We start from the raw sequence: 21121 nt of genomic DNA on the forward strand, positions 1-21121 counted from the left end.
GCAAAACGAGTGCTTTCGTAAGGTAGTCTACTCGGCTGCCTTTGACTTCGGGTTTACTAGCTCTTTTGCCAGTGCACGTTTGCTTGTCAAAGCAAACGCACTCATACAATTATACAAAAGCTAGTTTGGCAGCCGAGTAGACTACCTTACACTTATTTTGCCATGGCACAGACTACAGAACGACGAAGGCAGGCCTATGTCCACTCCAGTACCAAATGTCCCCGGTCGACAATGTCGCCACATCGTCGACTATACCGCCGTCGGCAGAATTAAATTCTGCCGGCGTCGACAAGCAAAGACCAGCCGACGGTGCCCGAACTATCCAATGTCGTCGTCGAAACACTTCGTCGTTCGAAAAGAATTGAGCAAATACAATTCTTGAAAAAAATTGACACAAAAAAAAAAGGCAAGAATAGGAAAAATGCAGCATCAAGTAATATTTATTTTCATGACGGCTTTTCCATACCCTTGTTACTTATGGATGAGGAAAAAATTTGAACATTATTACCATATATGTAAATATTATTTTTATATATATGTACATAATTTGTCAATAACTTGTTACTTATAAATTGATCATTAAATAAGCATGTTCTTTTGATGTGAAACATATGTAAATTTTACATAATTTTACATGCATCGTCGGTTATGGCCAATCATACTCTGTGTTTTCGGCCCGCGACAAGAAGGAAGACAAAAAGAACAAAGTTAAAACGGGACATTGCATTGTTTTTTTATTTACCATTTCGGCACGCGTCGCTTTGTAATTTTCGTTTCTCTTTGCATTTGATTTAGAATTGCGTACAAGACAGTTGTCAAAGATTACAGTGAGAAAGATTACAGTAAGAAAGATTACAGTGAAAATATTTAAATTATTAAAAATTTATAAAGGTAAGTTTGCATGCATTTCAAAATAAATCAAATGAAGTTTAATGAAAATAAATTGTAACAATAGAAGTGACAAATTTTAATTTTTTATGTTGCAGAGGGTATTATAAAATTGGTCAGATGTTTGTAACGCACAGAAGAAGACGTTTTCGACCATATAAAGTATATATGTACATATATTCTTGATCAGCATGACAAGACGAGTTGGAATCCGTCTGTCCGTCTGTCTGTCTGGATCAACGGCTTATTGTAAATAAATAAAATTAGTTAAAAATTAAGAATAAATATATAAATAAATATAAATAAAAAATATAATATAATAAATTGCTGTGAAATAAAAATTTAATAAAAGAATAATTAATCAAAAGAACATTTTGTATTTTGTTTTTTATTTTTGTATGGACAACAGTATCGACATTCAACGCAATTGACAGGCTTCGTAGTGTGTGTGTGACGTGAAGTTGTACAACATTGCATTTCAACAGCTCGCTCGACCAAAATGTTTAATTTTTGATAAAACAGCGTCAATGCGAATAGGATATGCCCCTGTGGAAAGAATATCAAGAAATATTGGCATCAGCTTTGTATGTACCTCGGTGGCTGTACCGATAGAGTGCTCGCTTCGTGATGTGTCTTAGGGAATATCCCTGGTTCGATTCCCAACTCGAAACCGACCAATAAGGTTTTTTTTTATTATAATTTTGTTTTTTTTGTTCATTTTTTTGTTTCTTTATTTTTTGTTTATTTTTCTTTTTATTCTATTTTTATTATAAAATAAAAAAAGCTTATTGGGCTGTTTGTTTAACAGAGTACTATTAAGATAGAGTGGGCGCTGTTGTATAGTGTATGTATTGTATAGTGCCTGTTGTGGAATTTGGACCCATTGGTAGAGGTACAGCAAATCGCTTGTTGTTGTTGTTAGGTTTGCTTGTAGTAATTTTTCTTTTTTGTTTGCTAGGCAAATCAGAATTAATTATGTCCTCTTTAGGCTCCGAAGTAGTTACATCGCCTCTTATAGCCTTGATAGGCCTTTTTGGTGTGATATTCCGGTTCTCGTTTCGATTGATAGGCAGCAGCTCATCATTTTCCTCACCAATCTCCATAGGTGGCAGATTAGTTTTATGGTTGCTTTCCATTACAGTCAAATCATGTGTTGGGCCATAGGCAGCAGGAGAAAGATCAGCATTTGGCATTTTAAAATTAGACGAACACGAACTATACTCTTCATCAGTATATTGCGTAATGAGGGAGCTAGAGCAAATCGGTTTAAAAAAGTTTGGAAGTAACGGCTTGCATTCCATTTTATTCGCAGAGCATTGTCCAAAATTGGGAGAGATTTCCACAGATTTAATCGTTCCAATTGGTAAAGGGGAGCAAGCATTTTCTTGCGTGCGTGTGTGGCACTAGTCTTTATAGGCGGTTCGCAGCTACATGCTGGGGGAGCACTTGTCAAGGCATTGGAAGTTGTACCGCCTTCAATTGTGTTAAGCACTTCTATCAGAACTCATACCATAACATAGAAGCCATAAACCCAAGTCCGTCAACACATGCCCATTAACCGCATGCCCATTGGCCGACCCTATTTCATCATCACATGCAATACCCATTGGTCAACCCCACTCAATCGTCACATGCCCATTTGTCGCATGATCGCCAATCTCAAGTAACAGTCCGATCGCTAGGATAAACAATAAGCCTGCACCCCATTTTCCCAGGCCCTAGAAGAATGGTGTCGGGTTCGGTGCATACGCAGAATCACGCCACAAATTTCGGCAATAAACAAAGAGTGGTCCTGAACACTTGTGTAAACAAAGAATGGTCCCACGCACTTAAAGTGGACTATTGGACTCAGCCAACGCCGCCGCCTGCGACGACGTCGATTACCCAAGCCTTCATCCAACATACTTGAACCATAGCAAATCAGTCTTGAGCCTAAGTACAAACCAACCGGTAATTTCGCTTAAACTCCGCCGAATTCGCTCACCATAGTCAGCATCTTTCAGTTATAATTAAAACATACTGTATTGTAATAAAAGTGACTTTATAAATAAAAATTCATTTTTTAACCCGTGAGTGAAGGAAGTGTTTAATTGGCGCCCGAGCAGGGACCCTGCTAAATACAACGTGATCGTGAGTTAGTGAAAGATACCAGTGATTCGTGACCAAAAAACGCGTTAAAGGCCTTTAGAGTCAGTGAAACAAAAACACTATATCGAACTATACCACGAATCAGACAGGGTCATTTTAATCGCTGCGAATTCTTTTAAGACCAGTTCGGAGGAAAACTGAAAACCCAAAAGTGTTTGCCCAGGAGCGTTAGTACCTTCAACGTTGGAAAAGCGAGACCTCCTACAAACCAATCAGTAAAAAGCACCGAGGATGATAGCATTAACGTAAGTTAAGTGAAATAAATTTAAGCAAAAGAAAACCAAAATAAAATTTTTATTGTGAAAACACAGTGGGTGAAAAAAATTTTGTGAATCAATATCAAGAAGCAAAAAATTTTTTTTTTATATAAAATCCTTAATTAAATTTTTTCCCACTCGAAAAAGAAAAAGAAAATAATGAAAAATTAAGAAAGAAAATAATAATAAGTAATATTCAAAAAAGAAAAAGAAAATAATGAAAAGTTAACAAAGAAAATAATAATAAGTAATATTGGAAAAAAAAGTAGAGAAAATAATTTTGAAATTTTGAAAAAAATATTTTTATAAAAGATAACCACATAATATTGAAAATTTTGTATAATACCACAAGCCATTTCCATCCAAGATTAGCGGACATACCGCTATATTTCTATCAATCCAAGATTAGCGGACATACCGCTATATTTTTATCAATACAAGATTAGCGGACATACCGCTATATTTTTATCAATATAAGCAAAAAATTTAATTTTCGCGGATTATATTTTCGTATTCGCGATACCGTAACACCTTGAATTAATTTTTATCAATATAAACAAAAAATTTAATTTTCGCGGATTATATTTTTCGTATTCGCGATACCGTAACACCTTGAATTAACCCTAATTAAAAAAACAATCCATTTCCAAAATGACTAAAGACAACTGGGTTAAAGCCGCAGTCCTTCAGCAGGGTGGTATTCATGCAGCAGGTTCTGATTCCCAGACAGCATCCACCTCAAGTGCATCAACCGCAAATAGAATCGAAGCACTGTCAATTCAGGGACTAGATCTAGCTATCCAGACAATAATACAGAAATAGTGAAACAATTAAATCATTCTCAGTCAGGACATATACCCTTTAGGGACCAGGCAGCTGGCGTTCGGGATGATTGGCATGAACTAGATAAAGTGCCAGACATTGTAAAGAATCTTGACAAATTCTCAGGTAGCCGTGAGGATTTCTCAACATGGTTTACTACCGCCACAAAATTGATGGAATTGTATGCCCCCATTCAGGGAACACCCAAATACTATGCAATTCTTATGACCATTCGAGGAAAAATTACAGGCCATGCCAATACATTGTTGAAAGTCTATCGCACCGCATTACATTGGGGCGCAATCTCGCAGTGTTTGTTATCTGAGTACACGGACAGACGAGTTTTAAGCACTTTAGAATATCAGCTGTTTACCATGACCCAGAAGGGCACCTCCATTCATGACTTCTACTTCGCAGTTCACCAACAGATGTCGCTAATACTAGACCAAATCGAAACAATGGGTTATTCTCCCGAGACTATGGAAGCCATGGCTAAACAGGTCAGAGATAGGGCTCTAGATACCTTCATCAGAGGTCTGAACGGAGATCTCTCAGACAGAATGAGCTTAGCTGAACCCAAAGATCTGAGGCATGCATTGCAATTGTGCAATATGTTGGATAATAAGAGGGCTAGAAACATTATCGGCCATCGTGACACTCGTCCACCTGTAGGACCAAAACCCCCACAGTATGCTAAAATTAATGTGCAACCTCAACGATCGTTCATACCAGCAATTCCACTCAAACCTTACAACAACAATAACAACTATTATAATCAGAAACCCATGCAAAACGTGTTCATTCCCCAAAATAGATTCCCTCAATCTAATAACCCCGTATTTTTCAACGCACCACCGAGGCCATTTGCCCCGAAACCTCAGCCGGCACCAACTCCAATGGATGTCGACGGCTCTATTTTAACCAAAAAAGTTAACTACATGAATAAACCGAATGTTAATTTACCACAACAATTTGCTCTCAAGAGAGTCAACCAGTCCACCACAAATTTTCCCAATAAAGTGCAGAGGCAATTCCATATCGAAACCGGTCCGTCAGGTGAACAATATATCACCATACCGCCTCAAGAACAGCATTATTCCGATATGTCCGATTATCAGGCTGCTTATCAGGGCCAAGAAGACCCTTTTGAATTAGTCCCATATTCTGAGGTTCAACAATATCAACAGCAGGAGCAATATTTTACCTCACGAGGAGACAACTCAGAGTTAGTCCCACAGAACAAAGAGGAAACCACACCACAATCGCAGGAGCCTCAACAACCACAAATCGAGGACACCGTTAATTTTTATACCCTTGCAAAAAGGGTATATTAATTTTGGTCAGAAGTGTGCAACGCATAGAAGGAAGCATTTCCGACCATATAAAGTATATATATTCTTGATCAGCATGACGAGACGAGTTCATATAGCCATGTCCGTCCGTCCGTCCGTCCGTCCGTCTGTCCGTCTGTCCGTCCGTCTGGATCAACGCAAACTCCTCCTAGACCGTTGGAGCTACAGAGCTGAAATTTTGCATGTAGGCTTGTATATACTGCAGGCGTTGTATATCTCGGATTCAGCCGGATCGGATCACTATATCATATAGCTCCCATACAAATGACAAAGTCACGAACAGTGACTTTTCTCAATAACTTCGTTATTTTCTGAGCTATTGTCATGAAATTTAGTATTAGTGAGTTAATTACACATATAAACGACTGTGCCAAATTTGTTCAAGATCGGGTGTCTATATCATATAGCTCCCATAGGAACGATCTTTCGAAAACAGTGACTTTTGTCAATAACTTCGTCACTTTTGACGCGATTGCTTTCAAATTAGACATTTGTTAGTTTAATATATCTGTTAATGACTGTGCCGAATTTGATAAAGATCGGGTGACTATATCATATAGCTCCCATAGGAACGATCGGTCGAAAACAGTGACTTTTGTCAATAACTTCGTTATTTCCTATGCTAAGATTGTAGGCCGTTCTTTCGGACACATTAGCCCTTTTAGCTTAAACGTTTTTCCACTTTGATGGCTATAAAGGTAAGGAAAGAGTTACCAAAAAAGTTGCAAGGGTATACAAACTTTGACGCGGTCGAAGTTAGCCCCGGCCCTCTGGTTTAGGTTAAAGTGTTCCTCTTTGCCGTACTTTGTTGTCCGGGACAAAGACGGAACCTCATACAATTTCTTAATAGATACCGGCTCGAACAAGAACTATGTCCAACCAGAAATAGCAAAAAATATCAAAACGAATGAACACAAGTTTTACGCGAACACCGTAAGTGGTCGCATTTTAATAACCAGCCATATCCATTTGGGTTTATTTAACGAACCCAATAAACCAATAACGTTCTTCCTATTACCTAATCTGAATCCGTTCCATGGAATTCTAGGTAACGACTCACTAAGAGAGTTAAACGCTATCATTGATGTAGGGAAAGATCTACTATACGTCAACAACGAGTACAAATCGCTATTCGCGGACCCAAATAAAAAATTGACTTATGCTACTAATGTCCAAGGAGAAATCCGAACGACAACAGACACTCCAGTCTACACCAAGCATTACCCATATCCAGCCTCTCTAAGAGAAGTAGTAGAAGACCAGCTACAAGAATTGTTACGAGATGGTATAATACGACCCTCACGGTCGCCCTATAATTCCCCTGTGTGGATAGTCCCTAAAAAGAGTGACAGCCTTGGGAATAAGCAATATAGGATGGTCATAGATTATAGAAAGCTCAATGCAGTTACAGTTTCGGATAGGTATCCTATCCCCAAAATCGGAGAAATGGTTGCGAAGTTGGGCAACAATAAGTATTTCTATGTTCTTGATCTAAAGAGCGGATTTCATCAGATTTCCCTTAAGGAATCTGATATTGAAAAAACGGCATTCGCCGTGAATGGAGGGAAATACGAGTTCACGAGACTCCCCTTCGGCCTAAAGAATTCCCCATCAAGCTCTCGATGATATTTTGAGAGATCTCATTGGAAAGATCTGTTACGTCTACATCGACGACATAATAATATTCAGTAAATCAGAGGAAGAGCATTTCCGACATCTAGCTTTGGTATTTTCTACCTTGTCCAAGGCAAATATGAAGGTCCAAGTAGATAAATGCAAATTCCTAAGACATAGCGTTGACTTCCTAGGCGTAGTAATTTCTAGGGAAGGAGTTAAAACCAATACAGAGAAAATCCAAGCCATTAAAAAGTTCCCTATACCAAAGAACCTAAAACCACTAAGGTCCTTCCTGGGATTAGCTAGTTATTACAGAAGATTTATCAAAGATTTTGCTAAATTAGCTAGACCCTTGACTGCGTTATTGAGAGGAGAACATGGCAGAGAGAAAAATGTCTCAAGTAAGATCGAAACCCGATTCGGTGAAGCCGAAACCGATGCCTTTGAGAAAGTGAAATTGTATTAGTGTCACAAGACGTTATACCAGCATACCCTGACTTTAAACAAGAGTTCCATCTAACCACCGATGCCTCAAACATCGCACTAGGAGCTTCTCTAGAACAGAATGGGAGACCCATTACCTTTCTTTCCCGTGCGTTATCCAAAGCTGAAGAAAACTATGCCACAAATGAAAGAGAAATGCTAGCAATAGTATGGGCATTGGATAAGCTAAGAATGTATGTATACGGCAAATCCAAGGTGATCATTTACACCGACCACCAGACTCTCACTTATGCTCTCAGCCCAAAAATAACAACATAAAGCTGAAGAAATGGAAAAGTTACCTGGAGGAATACAACTACGAGTTGAAATATAAACCGGGTAGCTCAAATGTCGTAGCAGACGCACTCTCTAGAAACCCTACTAACATAAATGCTAGTAGTACGTCAGCTACAGTCCACAGTGATGAAAGCTCAGGGCATGAACTCATTCCAGCAATGGAAGTACCCATCAATGTCTTTAAAAACCAATTGTTTATCCTCACTGGTGATAACGAATCCACCACCTTCAAAATACCATTCCCCACATACCACAGACACACAATAGTGAGAAGTAATTATTCCGAAAACGATCTTGTAACTATTTTAAAAGAAAAAATGGATCCGAGGATAGTAAATGCTATTTTCACTTCCGAAAGTATCATGGGTAAAATTCAACAAATATTTCCGGAGCATTTTAGGAATTACAAGGCAAGATTCACACAAACCCAAACTGTAGATGTCCATGATCAAACCCAAGAACAAGAAATCATAATTAAAGAACACCTTAGAGCACATAGAAATTCCATCGAAAATAAAAAACAAATTTTATCTGAGTATTTTTCCCAGGTATGAAGAAAAAAGTAGAAGCAATAGTAAACTCTTGCCAAACATGTAAACTCTCAAAGTATCAAAGACACCCTCCGAATCAAGAAATACAACCAACCCCTATTCCGACATATCCAGGCGAAATAATCCATATAGATTTATATTCCACCCAAAATAAGATAATTTTAACAGCCATAGACAAATTTTCTAAGTATGCGCAAGTTAAACTTGTAAACTCAAAAGCAGCAGAACATCTTAAAGTACCCTTACGTGAGTTATTGATAGCCTTCGGTATGACGAAAACCGTGGTAATGGATAACGCTTTAAATTCTGCATCAATAAAATTTCTTTTAAATAATCAGTTAGGGATACAAGTCCACACTACCCCACCTTATACTTCATCCAGCAACGCCCAAATAGAAAGATTCCATTCCACATATACGGAAATAATGAGATGCTTGAAGTTAGAGCACCCAGAAATGGAATTTGAGGATTTAATATTCAAGGCTGTAGATGAATACAATAAAACAATCCACAGTACAACCAATAAAAAGCCAATAGAAGCATTTTTCGCAACAAATTTAATCCATACACCAGAAAAATTAGCACTCGAAAGGGAAAAGATTTCAGAAAACATCTTAAAGAAACAAAACAAAGACCTAGGGTACCATAGGAAAACAAAAAAACCCATAAAAATTTACGATCCAGGTGAAATCATCTACGTTAGGATTAATAAACGATTAGGTTCGAAACTAACGTCTAGATATAAAAAAGAAATAGTAGCCGAAGATCTTAATACCAAAGTTAAAACCAGGTCAGGCAGGATAGTTCATAAAAACCACTTGAAATATTGATAAACATTCTTTTTCGACAGATTGCTTATGTTACCACTTTGCTGGGGTCACACAACCATATTAGACTACACTAAGTCAAGAGTGGTCATGTTGGAAACTGGGTTAGCCGCGCCAGAAAGGAACCTTTAAAATCGTCCATGTCATCGAACTAGAAAAATATCAAATGTCCATATCCAAAGATCGCTTGATATACTTGGCACGGCGTGGAAATGGTTAGCGGGCACACCTGATCACGAAGATCATATGATTGTGGTAAATAAGATCAATGAACAATTGGTAAACAATAATCGGCAGGTCGTAATTAATAATCTAATAGAAAATAAGATAAACGATTTAATTAAAATAACTAATACCATATTAATTAGAAGTAAACCCGAATCTAACAATAAGTCAAAAGAAATTGAAATAACCAAATTTAAATTGAGTCTCCTAAGAGAAGAAATAACAAATATTATCTATGCAATCGATTGGGCCAAGGCCAATACAGTAAATTCACTAATATTATCCTCTACCGAAATAGATTTCATCGAAACAATTAAAGAAGAAAGTTTAACATTTATAAACATTGAAGAATTAATAGAGTTTGCTGAGGTCAGTGTAGCCTCAGATGGTAAATCATTCCTTTATATTGTTAGCCTTCCCAGAGTAATTAATGAAATTTGTAAACAAATCCTAGCAATACCAATTAAATATCAAAAATTTATAGAAGAAATAGACTATGAAAACATCATGAAATGTAACAAGAAATATTTCGGGTTAACCAATAAGAGTAATTGTAAAATTCATAATGGTAAGACAATTCGTAAACTGGAAGATCTGACTAATTTAGAAAACAGTAAATGTACTACTTGCAAAGAAGGAATCCCCAATGTAAGGTCATCAACAACCAGCACGTAAAATCTCATTCGGAAATAATGCCCGGTACCTTGCTGCTGAACCAATTCCAAGGGGACATCAGCATCAATGGAGAAAACATCACCCTAGAAGGCACCTTCATAATCCAAGCGAAAAACGCGACAGTCATTATAGAAGACTCCTGGTATATTGTGAAGACACGCTTTGAAGCCGAGGTTCAACCACCGCTGTTACAATTACTATCAAATAAGCAGCAGAGAGGTGAAAAGCTATCGCTGGAAATGATCAAGGAGTTACACATCAATAATACTAATAATCTGGAGCGTATCCAAAGAAACAACTTGATTATGTCTTCATCAAACTGGATTATTCTAACTCTTCTAGCAGCTGCGATGATAACATATTGCATCATAAAAAAATACTGCAGCCACGGAACAGGCAACCATGGTCCACCAATGGAAGTCTCAATCGGGCCTGTCCAATATGTTGTTGCGACCGAGGACGTCCGCACTTAAAGGGGAGGAGTTAAGCACTTCTATCACAACTCATACCATAACATAGAAGCCAAAAACCCAAGTCCGTCAACACATGCCCATTAACCGCATGCCCATTGGCCGACCCTATTTCATCATCACATGCAATACCCATTGGTCAACCCCACTCAATCGTCACATGCCCATTTGTCGCATGATCGCCAATCTCAAGTAACAGTCCGATCGCTAGGATAAACAATAAGCCTGCACCCCATTTTCCCAGGCCCTAGAAGAATGGTGTCGGGTTCGGTGCATACGCAGAATCACGCCACAAATTTCGGCAATAAACAAAGAGTGGTCCTGAACACTTGTGTAAACAAAGAATGGTCCCACGCACTTAAAGTGGACTATTGGACTCAGCCAACGCCGCCGCCTGCGACGACGTCGATTACCCAAGCCTTCATCCAACATAATTGAACCACAGCAAATCAGTCTTGAGCCTAAGTACAAACCAACCGGTAACTTCGCTTAAACTCCGCCGAATTCGCTCACCAAAGTCAGCATCTTTCAGTTATAATTAAAACATACTGTATTGTAATAAAAGTGACTTTATAAATAAAAATTCATTTTTTTAACCCGTGAGTGAAGGAAGTGTTTAATTTGTATAAAAGGGCTGAGAGAGAACTTAGGTGTATGTATATACACTAATACATACCCAAGTGAAACAATTTTTTCGCTTGCCAGCCTCTTACATAAATGTAGACATGGATAAAATTTTACGATTAAAACATTAACATATATGACATTTACATACATATAATAAAACACATATTTAAAAAAAAAATTTTAATTAAAATTGTTCACTTGTTTGGTTTTATGGGGTTTTGATGCGATCTTTTATATGATTTTATGTTTGAGCACTCATTCATTTTAGGTTATAACAACACAAAAATATTAAATTGTCATTTATTTAAATAATTAGCTAGGAAATTGGCAATTTTCCGTAGCACACTAGTAAAGAGCCTTGAAACACTATTTTTAAGATTTATTTGGGCAATTAATTCCCACTATTACTATATTTTTTAACAATTTATAGCGGAGCTTTTTTCTTTGTGTTTTTTCTTTGTGTTGAGGCGAATACTCAAACTAGCACCAGTGGCCGACAGGCTGCACTGTAACTGGAGGCAGAGAGATGTCCAAATGAAACTAACAGTGAGATACAAAAGTCCAATAGGAATATTTTATGGACGTGATTGAAAATTATAGGATATTTTTAGGCATAATTATCATCTATTAATTTGTGTCATCACAAAAATTGATTAAATGGGCCAGCAAGATTAGACCAGTCGTCATCTGTTCCCTCATTGGAGATCAGATCAGGGGGCCAAGAGGTTAATAGCGTAATAAGACCAGTGGCCAGCAAGATGGGCAGGTGTGAGCGCTTTCGCCTGGAGTAAGCCGTGTGGGACTCATAAGAAGGCGACATCTTCAGGCGGCTGCGCGCATAGTATCTGTAAGATCGTCGAAGAGTAATAGAATCTTCCTCAGACCCTTTGTAATTTGCATCAAATTTACATTTAGAGCCAAGCAAAGGATTAGGTAACAGTCTTGCCTGTGAAAGAGAAAGTTTTTAGTTTTTGCGGCTACGATTTGTAGCTGTTCTTTTGTCTTGTTGATTTTATCGTTTTGCAGCTGCCCATCTTTGCTTTTGCTAGCTTCTTTGCATTTGCAATTTGGGTCATTAGAACTTTCTGCCCATATTTTGGCAAGATTAAGGTTGTCATTATTAAGCAGCATAGGTGTAGGATTTTGTAACCTGATGGAGGGCACGTCATTGTCATCAAAATCAAAAGAGAGATCAATGATGTTTAGCCCCATTTGCTCAGTTAGAAGAGTTTCTATATTTTTGATGCCTGCAGCCAATAATTGGTCATCAGTTAGTACGGATTCCAATTTCTTTTCCTCCTCAGTAGGGGGCGGTAGAATTTTCTGTTGAATATGCAATGGTTGATCAGCAAGGGATCTTTTAACTGTTTCTCTGGTCTCAGTGCCTTCTTTTAGGCCGATTTTTAGCATTTTCATATACCATCTGGGGATTATTGGAGCTGGCCCATTTTTAAGTCTCGCTTGCCTCGCCAGTTCATTTTTCCTTTCTTCTTCTTCACGCATTAGTTGGTCATCTTCTGCTTTTTGAATTTTAATTAAAGTTGGAATATTGGGTATTTTATCTTCAGCAAGTTTAACAACATCCCCCAATATAGGAAGCTGAAGATTTTTGTGTGTTGTTAATTGCGGATCCAGAAAAAGTTCCAATTGTTTGCTGTATCTAGGTCTTAGAATACGAGTAGTTCTAAACGGCTTCAGAAAAGTATAGAGGCCAACCGGATTTTCATGACAACAGAGAGAAGAGAATAATCGTTCACTAGCAATGGAATAAACCTCCTCTACAGATTTGATGTTAAAGTTGTCCATAAGTATTTGATTGGTAGTATATCTGGATGCACCAGGAATACGTCGAATAGCTGTGTTTTGAGCAGCACAACTAGTTCCAAAAAGGGTGTCCGAGGCTAAGGCTCCCCAAATAGGCAGCGCATATTGCCAGATTGAGGCAACCAATTGTTTAAACAAAAGGATTTTACATTCCGTAGGTAGCTTGCTGGATTTACCTATGAGCCAGTTTAACTTACACTCCACGCCTCTAGTTCGTGTTTTGAGGTATTTAACATGTGCAGTCATACCCAATTTGCGGTCCAAATGAAGGCCTAGATATCTGTAAGATGACTCATTGGGGATTTTCTGCGAATTAATTTTGGGCGCTAGAGATTCAATAGATTTTGTAATTGCTTTCCTAGTATAGAGAACATGAACAGTTTTCTTAACATTTATTGAGACACACCATTTGTTAGCCCAATTCATAAATTTTCCAAGATAAGTTGTATTAGAATTAACAGCATACATGGCGATTTTATGTTCTGATAAAATGACAGTATCATCAGCATAACTGGATAGCAGTAAATCACGCGCGCCTTGTTGAATGTTTGGTTCATTATTAAAGGGCTGGCAGTCCACCATAGATGGATTTGGTATATCTGATGAGTAGATAGAATAAATCACAGACACTACCTTGGGGCACCCCGGCGTTAATGCTTCGTAATCTAGAGATGGTTCCATCGGTGCAACAAACCTCAAAAGTCCTGTCCTTAAGATATGAGTCCAGAATATTGAAGAGAGGAATTGGTAATAGCTTAATGAGTTTATGGCGAAGTCCATCGTGCCAGACGCGATCAAACGCTTCACTGATATCAATGAAGACAGCAGAACAGTAACGATTATTATCTTGTGCTTCCATAATGTATTGAACAACTCTGGACATTTATTGCTCAGCACTATGCTCCTTGCGAAATCCGAATTGTTCGTCCGGTATAGCATTGGCAAACGATTCACAATCGAACAGTCGTTTCATTAGTAGCGATTCAAAGATTTTTGAGAAGCCTGCCAGAAGGCTAATTGGTCGATACGAAGAGACCTCGCTAGAGGGTTTACTCGGTTTGAGTATCATTTTAATAGTAGCGAGTTTCCATTGTTTTGGGAAGTGGCCAGTTCTCAGCATACAATTATAGATATTTGTGAGAAGTAAGACAGCTTTAGATGGTATGTACTTAATTACTTGATTGCAAATTCTATCTTTAGCTGCAGCTTTAGTAAGATCGAGGTTTTTAATTTCAGCCAGCACTTCGTTAAAAGTGATGTGCTTAAAGATTGGAGGGGGAAGTTCATTTGGGCTGAACATAAAGCGCGCATCTTCTCTCCACATGAGCGAAGACGTCATCTGCAAAGTCTTCTGCCGAATGAGAGAATTAGTTGCTGCATTAACTTCATCCCGAAATTCACCAGTGTTTGTGAGTCTGGGTGTAAAGCGAGCTTCAAAATGTGAGACGTAGACTTCAGCTTTCTCTTCATTAGTTTTGGTCCAGATACGGGGTGCTGTAGCGTTTTGATTAACCGGTTTTTCGAATTTTAAGGGGTGATTAGGCTCAACCTGCCTCTTGAAGTGATTAGCAAGTTTCCAGAGTTTTGCGTACCGATATCTGTCATTCGTGTTAATTTGATTGAAGAGATCAGCTTCTAATGCTTTTTTTAATCTTTTGTAGACCATATTGTATTCGTTAATGGCTAACGGAGTCCTTAATCTGATGTGGTGGATTTCCTTAAATTGCGTTTTTCTCTCAACAGCCTTCGAGTACTGCTAGAGATTGGATATTTGCTGCTGGGTAATTGATTATTGTTGCGTGCTGGCGGAGTTGCCTTCGCAGCAGCAATGTATATATTGTGAGTAAGTAGGTCAATAATATCTTCGATGTCTTGGCCCGATTTCATTTCTACATTTAACTGCTTGATTTTTTCCAGTTCCTTTTAAAAACGATTGATATTTGAACGTTTGGAAAAGAGAGCCTTTTTCGGTTTTTTATAGAACGGATAACCACCGATGCCAATTTCAATAATCATTGCAAGGTGATCTGAGTGCATGTCAGCATTGGAGCTAGTAATAAGACGATTAGTGTCAATTCCCGAATAAATTGCAAAATCAATTGCAGATGGGTTTTTTCTCCTATCAAATGGATAATGTGTAGCAGAGCCAGTGGCCAAAACGCTGCCTTTTTTATTTATGTGTATCGCTTCAAGAAGCGATCTACCACGAATGCATGAGCGTGCGTTGCCCCACCAGTTATGTTTAGCATTCCAATCGCCACAAATGATGTATTTAGGATTTGAATTTAAGTCGCTTATAGTATTCAATAATTCTGTAAATTGCTCTGTGTCCCATTTAACAACTGGTGGACAATAGACAGGAGCAATTACAATTTGCTCATTAGCACCTAGATCAATTGAGACTGGAGCACATTGGACATGATCTTCAGAAATGATTTGTAATGAACAGTGTTTAATGCCTTCTTTTATGAGAATGGCTACCCCTCCCTTTCTATGAGTAGTTGGATGATGAGCATAATATGTAACGAAGCCTTGAAATTGCAAAGGGTGCTGATTGTTGCCACCTGTAAAGTTAACAGAGTCAAATCTGGTTTCAATTACCATCATAATATCTATGTTCTTATCATTGACGAATTGGGAAAGTTCTAGTTTTTTGTTTCCTATTCCATAAGCGTTCCAATAGGATAGTTTGAGTGTGTTGGCAGGCATAGCATATTGACTGCCAAAAGGAAGATTATATACATTCGTGCCCATGGCAGAGGGCAACGACTGAGTGTTTACATTGGTAGATGAACTAGACATATTTATTATCATTAACGTTATTGATGCAATTTGCATACATAGACAAGAAAGAGATGATGGGTTGTAATTGTTTGGCCAGACTATTGACCATTGAAATTATGTATTGCAGTTCGCTAGCTGTTGGGTATCCGCTGGGCATATGCAAAGAATTAGCAGTGGCAGTCCCTCGTTGCGAGATTTGCTGTTTTGGTTTCAATTGCGGTTGTTGTTGTTGTTGTTGTTGAAGCGGCTGTTGGTGCTGCTGCAAATGCTGTAGACGAGGGCGTCCATTTATTAGGATGCTATGTTGGCTGATTTGCTGCTGATCCACAGAACTATGTTGCTGCTGATTTTGTTGTTGTTTCAGTTGCTGCATATGCAGGTTGACAGCTTGCTTCAGGTGTAGTTGATGCGGTTGTTGATTTTGTTGAGCCTTAGTTAATTGTTGTGATGACTGCTTGATAGGTTTGCGCATTTGTTGTTGTTGCTGCTTTTGATTTGGCTGCTTGGACGCTGCATTGTTTCTAACGTTGAAATGCTGCTTATTTATACTCTGCTGTTGAGAAACATTATTAGTTGGTTTTTTAATTGAGGATTTATAATTATTAACATTGTTACCATTGCTAGCTGTAATTGAACGAGACAATATATTGAGAGTATCAAGAATGGGTTGTAGAGGCTGTAGCCAGGCCTTCTGGCGACGCAAGGGAGACCTATTCGTATGATTAGTTGATAGCTGCTTGTTGTGACTTGTAGTAGGTGGTGAGCAAAGTCGCTGTTGTTTTTGTTGTTGTTTCTGCTCACGTTGCTTTTTATTATGAACTATCTGCTGCTGTTGTTGTTGCGGAATGTGTTGTTGTGCCTTGTTTTTAGTTAGCATTATTCCTTAGCATATTGGATCGAGCCAACTTGTAGACATCACAGTTTGCACACTTCGGGTTATCCATGCGTTTTTGGCAATCAGTTGTAGCGTGTGTTCCAGCACATTTTAGGCAGATAAAGTCCCTGCGACAGTAGTTTTTGGAGTGGCCATAGCGCTGACAACGATGGCATTGGACCGGTTCAAGCCTGCTGTTTTGCTTTTGAATAACCACTTGATGTTTTCCAATAAGATTGACTGAAAAAATTTTTATTGTTCTTTCCGTCAACGCGTGGCTCAAGTTCGATTTCAAACATGTTGGTTGGTTGGTTGGTTCGAGCATGTTTGACATTATTAACATATCGGAAGTTAAAGCCCAGCTTTATGATTTCGGATTTAACATTCTCATAAGGAGTTGAATAATGCAAGTTTTTTATAATGGCTCGGAATCCTCTATCCTCCTGGTTTTGGTCAGTGTACAATAATCTTGATGTCTCCACTTTTAACAGTTTTGGTAGTAAATTTGGCATCAATATCAGGGCAGTTAAGCCTGTCCAGAATTGGCAAGATAGATGGCATATTGGTAATAAAAATGGCCGGGGGTTTAGGTTTGGTCCTTCGTACAATATAAAATTGTTGTTCCTCATCGCCAGGAGCTTGTTGTTGTTGTAAATGGGTAGTCACTTCGTTAGCAGGTAGCCGTTGTTGTTGTTGATTCGGGCTGGACTGTTTGTTTAACAGAGTACTATTAAGATCCAGTGGGCGCTGTTGTTGTTGTATAGTGCCTGTTGTGGAATTTGGACCCATTGGTAGAGGTACAGCAAATCGATTGTTGTTGTTGTTAGGTTTGCTTGTAGTAATTTTTCTTTTTTGTTTGCTAGGCAAATCAGAATTAATTATGTCCTCTTTAGGCTCCGGAGTAGTTACATCGCCTCTTATAGCCTTGATAGGCCTTTTTGGTGTGATATTCCGGTTCTCGTTTCGATTGATAGGCAGCAGCTCATCATTTTCCTCACCAATCTCCATAGGTGGCAGATTAGTTTTATGGTTGCTTTCCATTACAGTCAAATCATGTGTTGGGCCATAGGCAGCAGGAGAAAGATCAGCATTTGGCATTTTAAAATTAGACGAACACGAACTATACTCTTCATCAGTATATTGCGTAATGAGGGAGCTAGAGCAAATCGGTTTAAAAAAGTTTGGAAGTAACGGCTTGCATTCCATTTTATTCGCAGAGCATTGTCCAAAATTGGGAGAGATTTCCACAGATTTAATCGTTCCAATTGGTAAAGGGGAGCAAGCATTTTCTATGCGTGCGTGTGTGGCACTAGTCTTTATAGGCGGTTCGCAGCTACATATGTGCTGGGGGAGCACTTGTCAAGGCATTGGAAGTTGTACCGCCTTCAATTGTGTTAAGCACTTCTATCAGAACTCATACCATAACATAGAAGCCATAAACCCAAGTCCGTCAACACATGCCCATTAACCGCATGCCCATTGGCCGACCCTATTTCATCATCACATGCAATACCCATTGGTCAACCCCACTCAATCGTCACATGCCCATTTGTCGCATGATCGCCAATCTCAAGTAACAGTCCGATCGCTAGGATAAACAATAAGCCTGCACCCCATTTTCCCAGGCCCTAGAAGAATGGTGTCGGGTTCGGTGCATACGCAGAATCACGCCACAAATTTCGGCAATAAACAAAGAGTGGTCCTGAACACTTGTGTAAACAAAGAATGGTCCCACGCACTTAAAGTGGACTATTGGACTCAGCCAACGCCGCCGCCTGCGACGACGTCGATTACCCAAGCCTTCATCCAACATACTTGAACCATAGCAAATCAGTCTTGAGCCTAAGTACAAACCAACCGGTAATTTCGCTTAAACTCCGCCGAATTCGCTCACCATAGTCAGCATCTTTCAGTTATAATTAAAACATACTGTATTGTAATAAAAGTGACTTTATAAATAAAAATTCATTTTTTTAACCCGTGAGTGAAGGAAGTGTTTAATTGGCGCCCGAGCAGGGACCCTGCTAAATACAACGTGATCGTGAGTTAGTGAAAGATACCAGTGATTCGTGACCAAAAAACGCGTTAAAGGCCTTTAGAGTCAGTGAAACAAAAACACTATATCGAACTATACCACGAATCAGACAGGGTCATTTTAATCGCTGCGAATTCTTTTAAGACCAGTTCGGAGGAAAACTGAAAACCCAAAAGTGTTTGCCCAGGAGCGTTAGTACCTTCAACGTTGGAAAAGCGAGACCTCCTACAAACCAATCAGTAAAAAGCACCGAGGATGATAGCATTAACGTAAGTTAAGTGAAATAAATTTAAGCAAAAGAAAACCAAAATAAAATTTTTATTGTGAAAACACAGTGGGTGAAAAAAATTTTGTGAATCAATATCAAGAAGCAAAAAATTTTTTTTTTATATAAAATCCTTAATTAAATTTTTTTCCCACTCGAAAAAGAAAAAGAAAATAATGAAAAATTAAGAAAGAAAATAATAATAAGTAATATTCAAAAAAGAAAAAGAAAATAATGAAAAGTTAACAAAGAAAATAATAATAAGTAATATTGGAAAAAAAAGTAGAGAAAATAATTTTGAAATTTTGAAAAAAATATTTTTATAAAAGATAACCACATAATATTGAAAATTTTGTATAATACCACAAGCCATTTCCATCCAAGATTAGCGGACATACCGCTATATTTCTATCAATCCAAGATTAGCGGACATACCGCTATATTTTTATCAATACAAGATTAGCGGACATACCGCTATATTTTTATCAATATAAGCAAAAAATTTAATTTTCGCGGATTATATTTTTCGTATTCGCGATACCGTAACACCTTGAATTAATTTTTATCAATATAAACAAAAAATTTAATTTTCGCGGATTATATTTTTCGTATTCGCGATACCGTAACACCTTGAATTAACCCTAATTAAAAAAACAATCCATTTCCAAAATGACTAAAGACAACTGGGTTAAAGCCGCAGTCCTTCAGCAGGGTGGTATTCATGCAGCAGGTTCTGATTCCCAGACAGCATCCACCTCAAGTGCATCAACCGCAAATAGAATCGAAGCACTGTCAATTCAGGGACTAGATGTAGCTATCCAGACAATAATACAGAAATAGTGAAACAATTAAATCATTCTCAGTCAGGACATATACCCTTTAGGGACCAGGCAGCTGGCGTTCGGGATGATTGGCATGAACTAGATAAAGTGCCAGACATTGTAAAGAATCTTGACAAATTCTCAGGTAGCCGTGAGGATTTCTCAACATGGTTTACTACCGCCACAAAATTGATGGAATTGTATGCCCCCATTCAGGGAACACCCAAATACTATGCAATTCTTATGACCATTCGAGGAAAAATTACAGGCCATGCCAATACATTGTTGAAAGTCTATCGCACCGCATTACATTGGGGCGCAATCTCGCAGTGTTTGTTATCTGAGTACACGGACAGACGAGTTTTAAGCACTTTAGAATATCAGCTGTTTACCATGACCCAGAAGGGCACCTCCATTCATGACTTCTACTTCGCAGTTCACCAACAGATGTCGCTAATACTAGACCAAATCGAAACAATGGGTTATTCTCCGAGACTATGGAAGCCATGGCTAAACAGGTCAGAGATAGGGCTCTAGATACCTTCATCAGAGGTCTGAACGGAGATCTCTCAGACAGAATGAGCTTAGCTGAACCCAAAGATCTGAGGCATGCATTGCAATTGTGCAATATGTTGGATAATAAGAGGGCTAGAAACATTATCGGCCATCGTGACACTCGTCCACCTGTAGGACCAAAACCCCACAGTATGCTAAAATTAATGTGCAACCTCAACGATCGTTCATACCAGCAATTCCACTCAAACCTTACAACAACAATAACAACTATTATAATCAGAAACCCATGCAAAACGTGTTCATTCCCCAAAATAGATTCCCTCAATCTAATAACCCGTATTTTTCAACGCACCACCGAGGCCATTTGCCCCGAAACCTCAGCCGGCACCAACTCCAATGGATGTCGACGGCTCTATTTTAACCAAAAAAGTTAACTACATGAATAAACCGAATGTTAATTTACCACAACAATTTGCTCTCAAGAGAGTCAACCAGTCCACCACAAATTTTCCCAATAAAGTGCAGAGGCAATTCCATATCGAAACCGGTCCGTCAGGTGAACAATATATCACCATACCGCCTCAAGAACAGCATTATTCCGATATGTCCGATTATCAGGCTGCTTATCAGGGCCAAGAAGACCCTTTTGAATTAGTCCCATATTCTGAGGTTCAACAATATCAACAGCAGGAGCAATATTTTACCTCACGAGGAGACAACTCAGAGTTAGTCCCACAGAACAAAGAGGAAACCACACCACAAT

General features: G+C 38.5%; 1 protein-coding gene across 2 annotated transcripts; it reads right to left on the minus strand.

Annotated features, from left to right (window-relative positions):
• Positions 1 to 15839: 15839 nt before the first annotated feature.
• On the minus strand, positions 15840 to 16715 carry LOC124460784 (uncharacterized protein DDB_G0285291-like). Of its 2 annotated transcripts, none has more exons than XM_047012379.1 (2): positions 16463 to 16715; positions 15840 to 16397 (listed from the first exon to the last, which is right to left on the minus strand). In XM_047012379.1, exons 1-2 carry the CDS (start codon positions 16463 to 16465, stop codon positions 15858 to 15860), a joined length of 543 nt encoding a protein of 180 aa, XP_046868335.1. In that variant the 5' UTR covers positions 16466 to 16715; the 3' UTR covers positions 15840 to 15857. The 2 variants fall into 2 exon arrangements, with proteins under 2 accessions (XP_046868335.1, XP_046868333.1); XM_047012377.1 differs by having other exon boundaries at positions 15840 to 16400.
• Positions 16716 to 21121: the final 4406 nt, after the last annotated feature.

Source organism: Drosophila willistoni, unplaced genomic scaffold (assembly GCF_018902025.1).
Source record: "Drosophila willistoni isolate 14030-0811.24 unplaced genomic scaffold, UCI_dwil_1.1 Seg11.1, whole genome shotgun sequence".
NCBI classification, from domain to species: domain Eukaryota; kingdom Metazoa; phylum Arthropoda; class Insecta; order Diptera; family Drosophilidae; genus Drosophila; species Drosophila willistoni.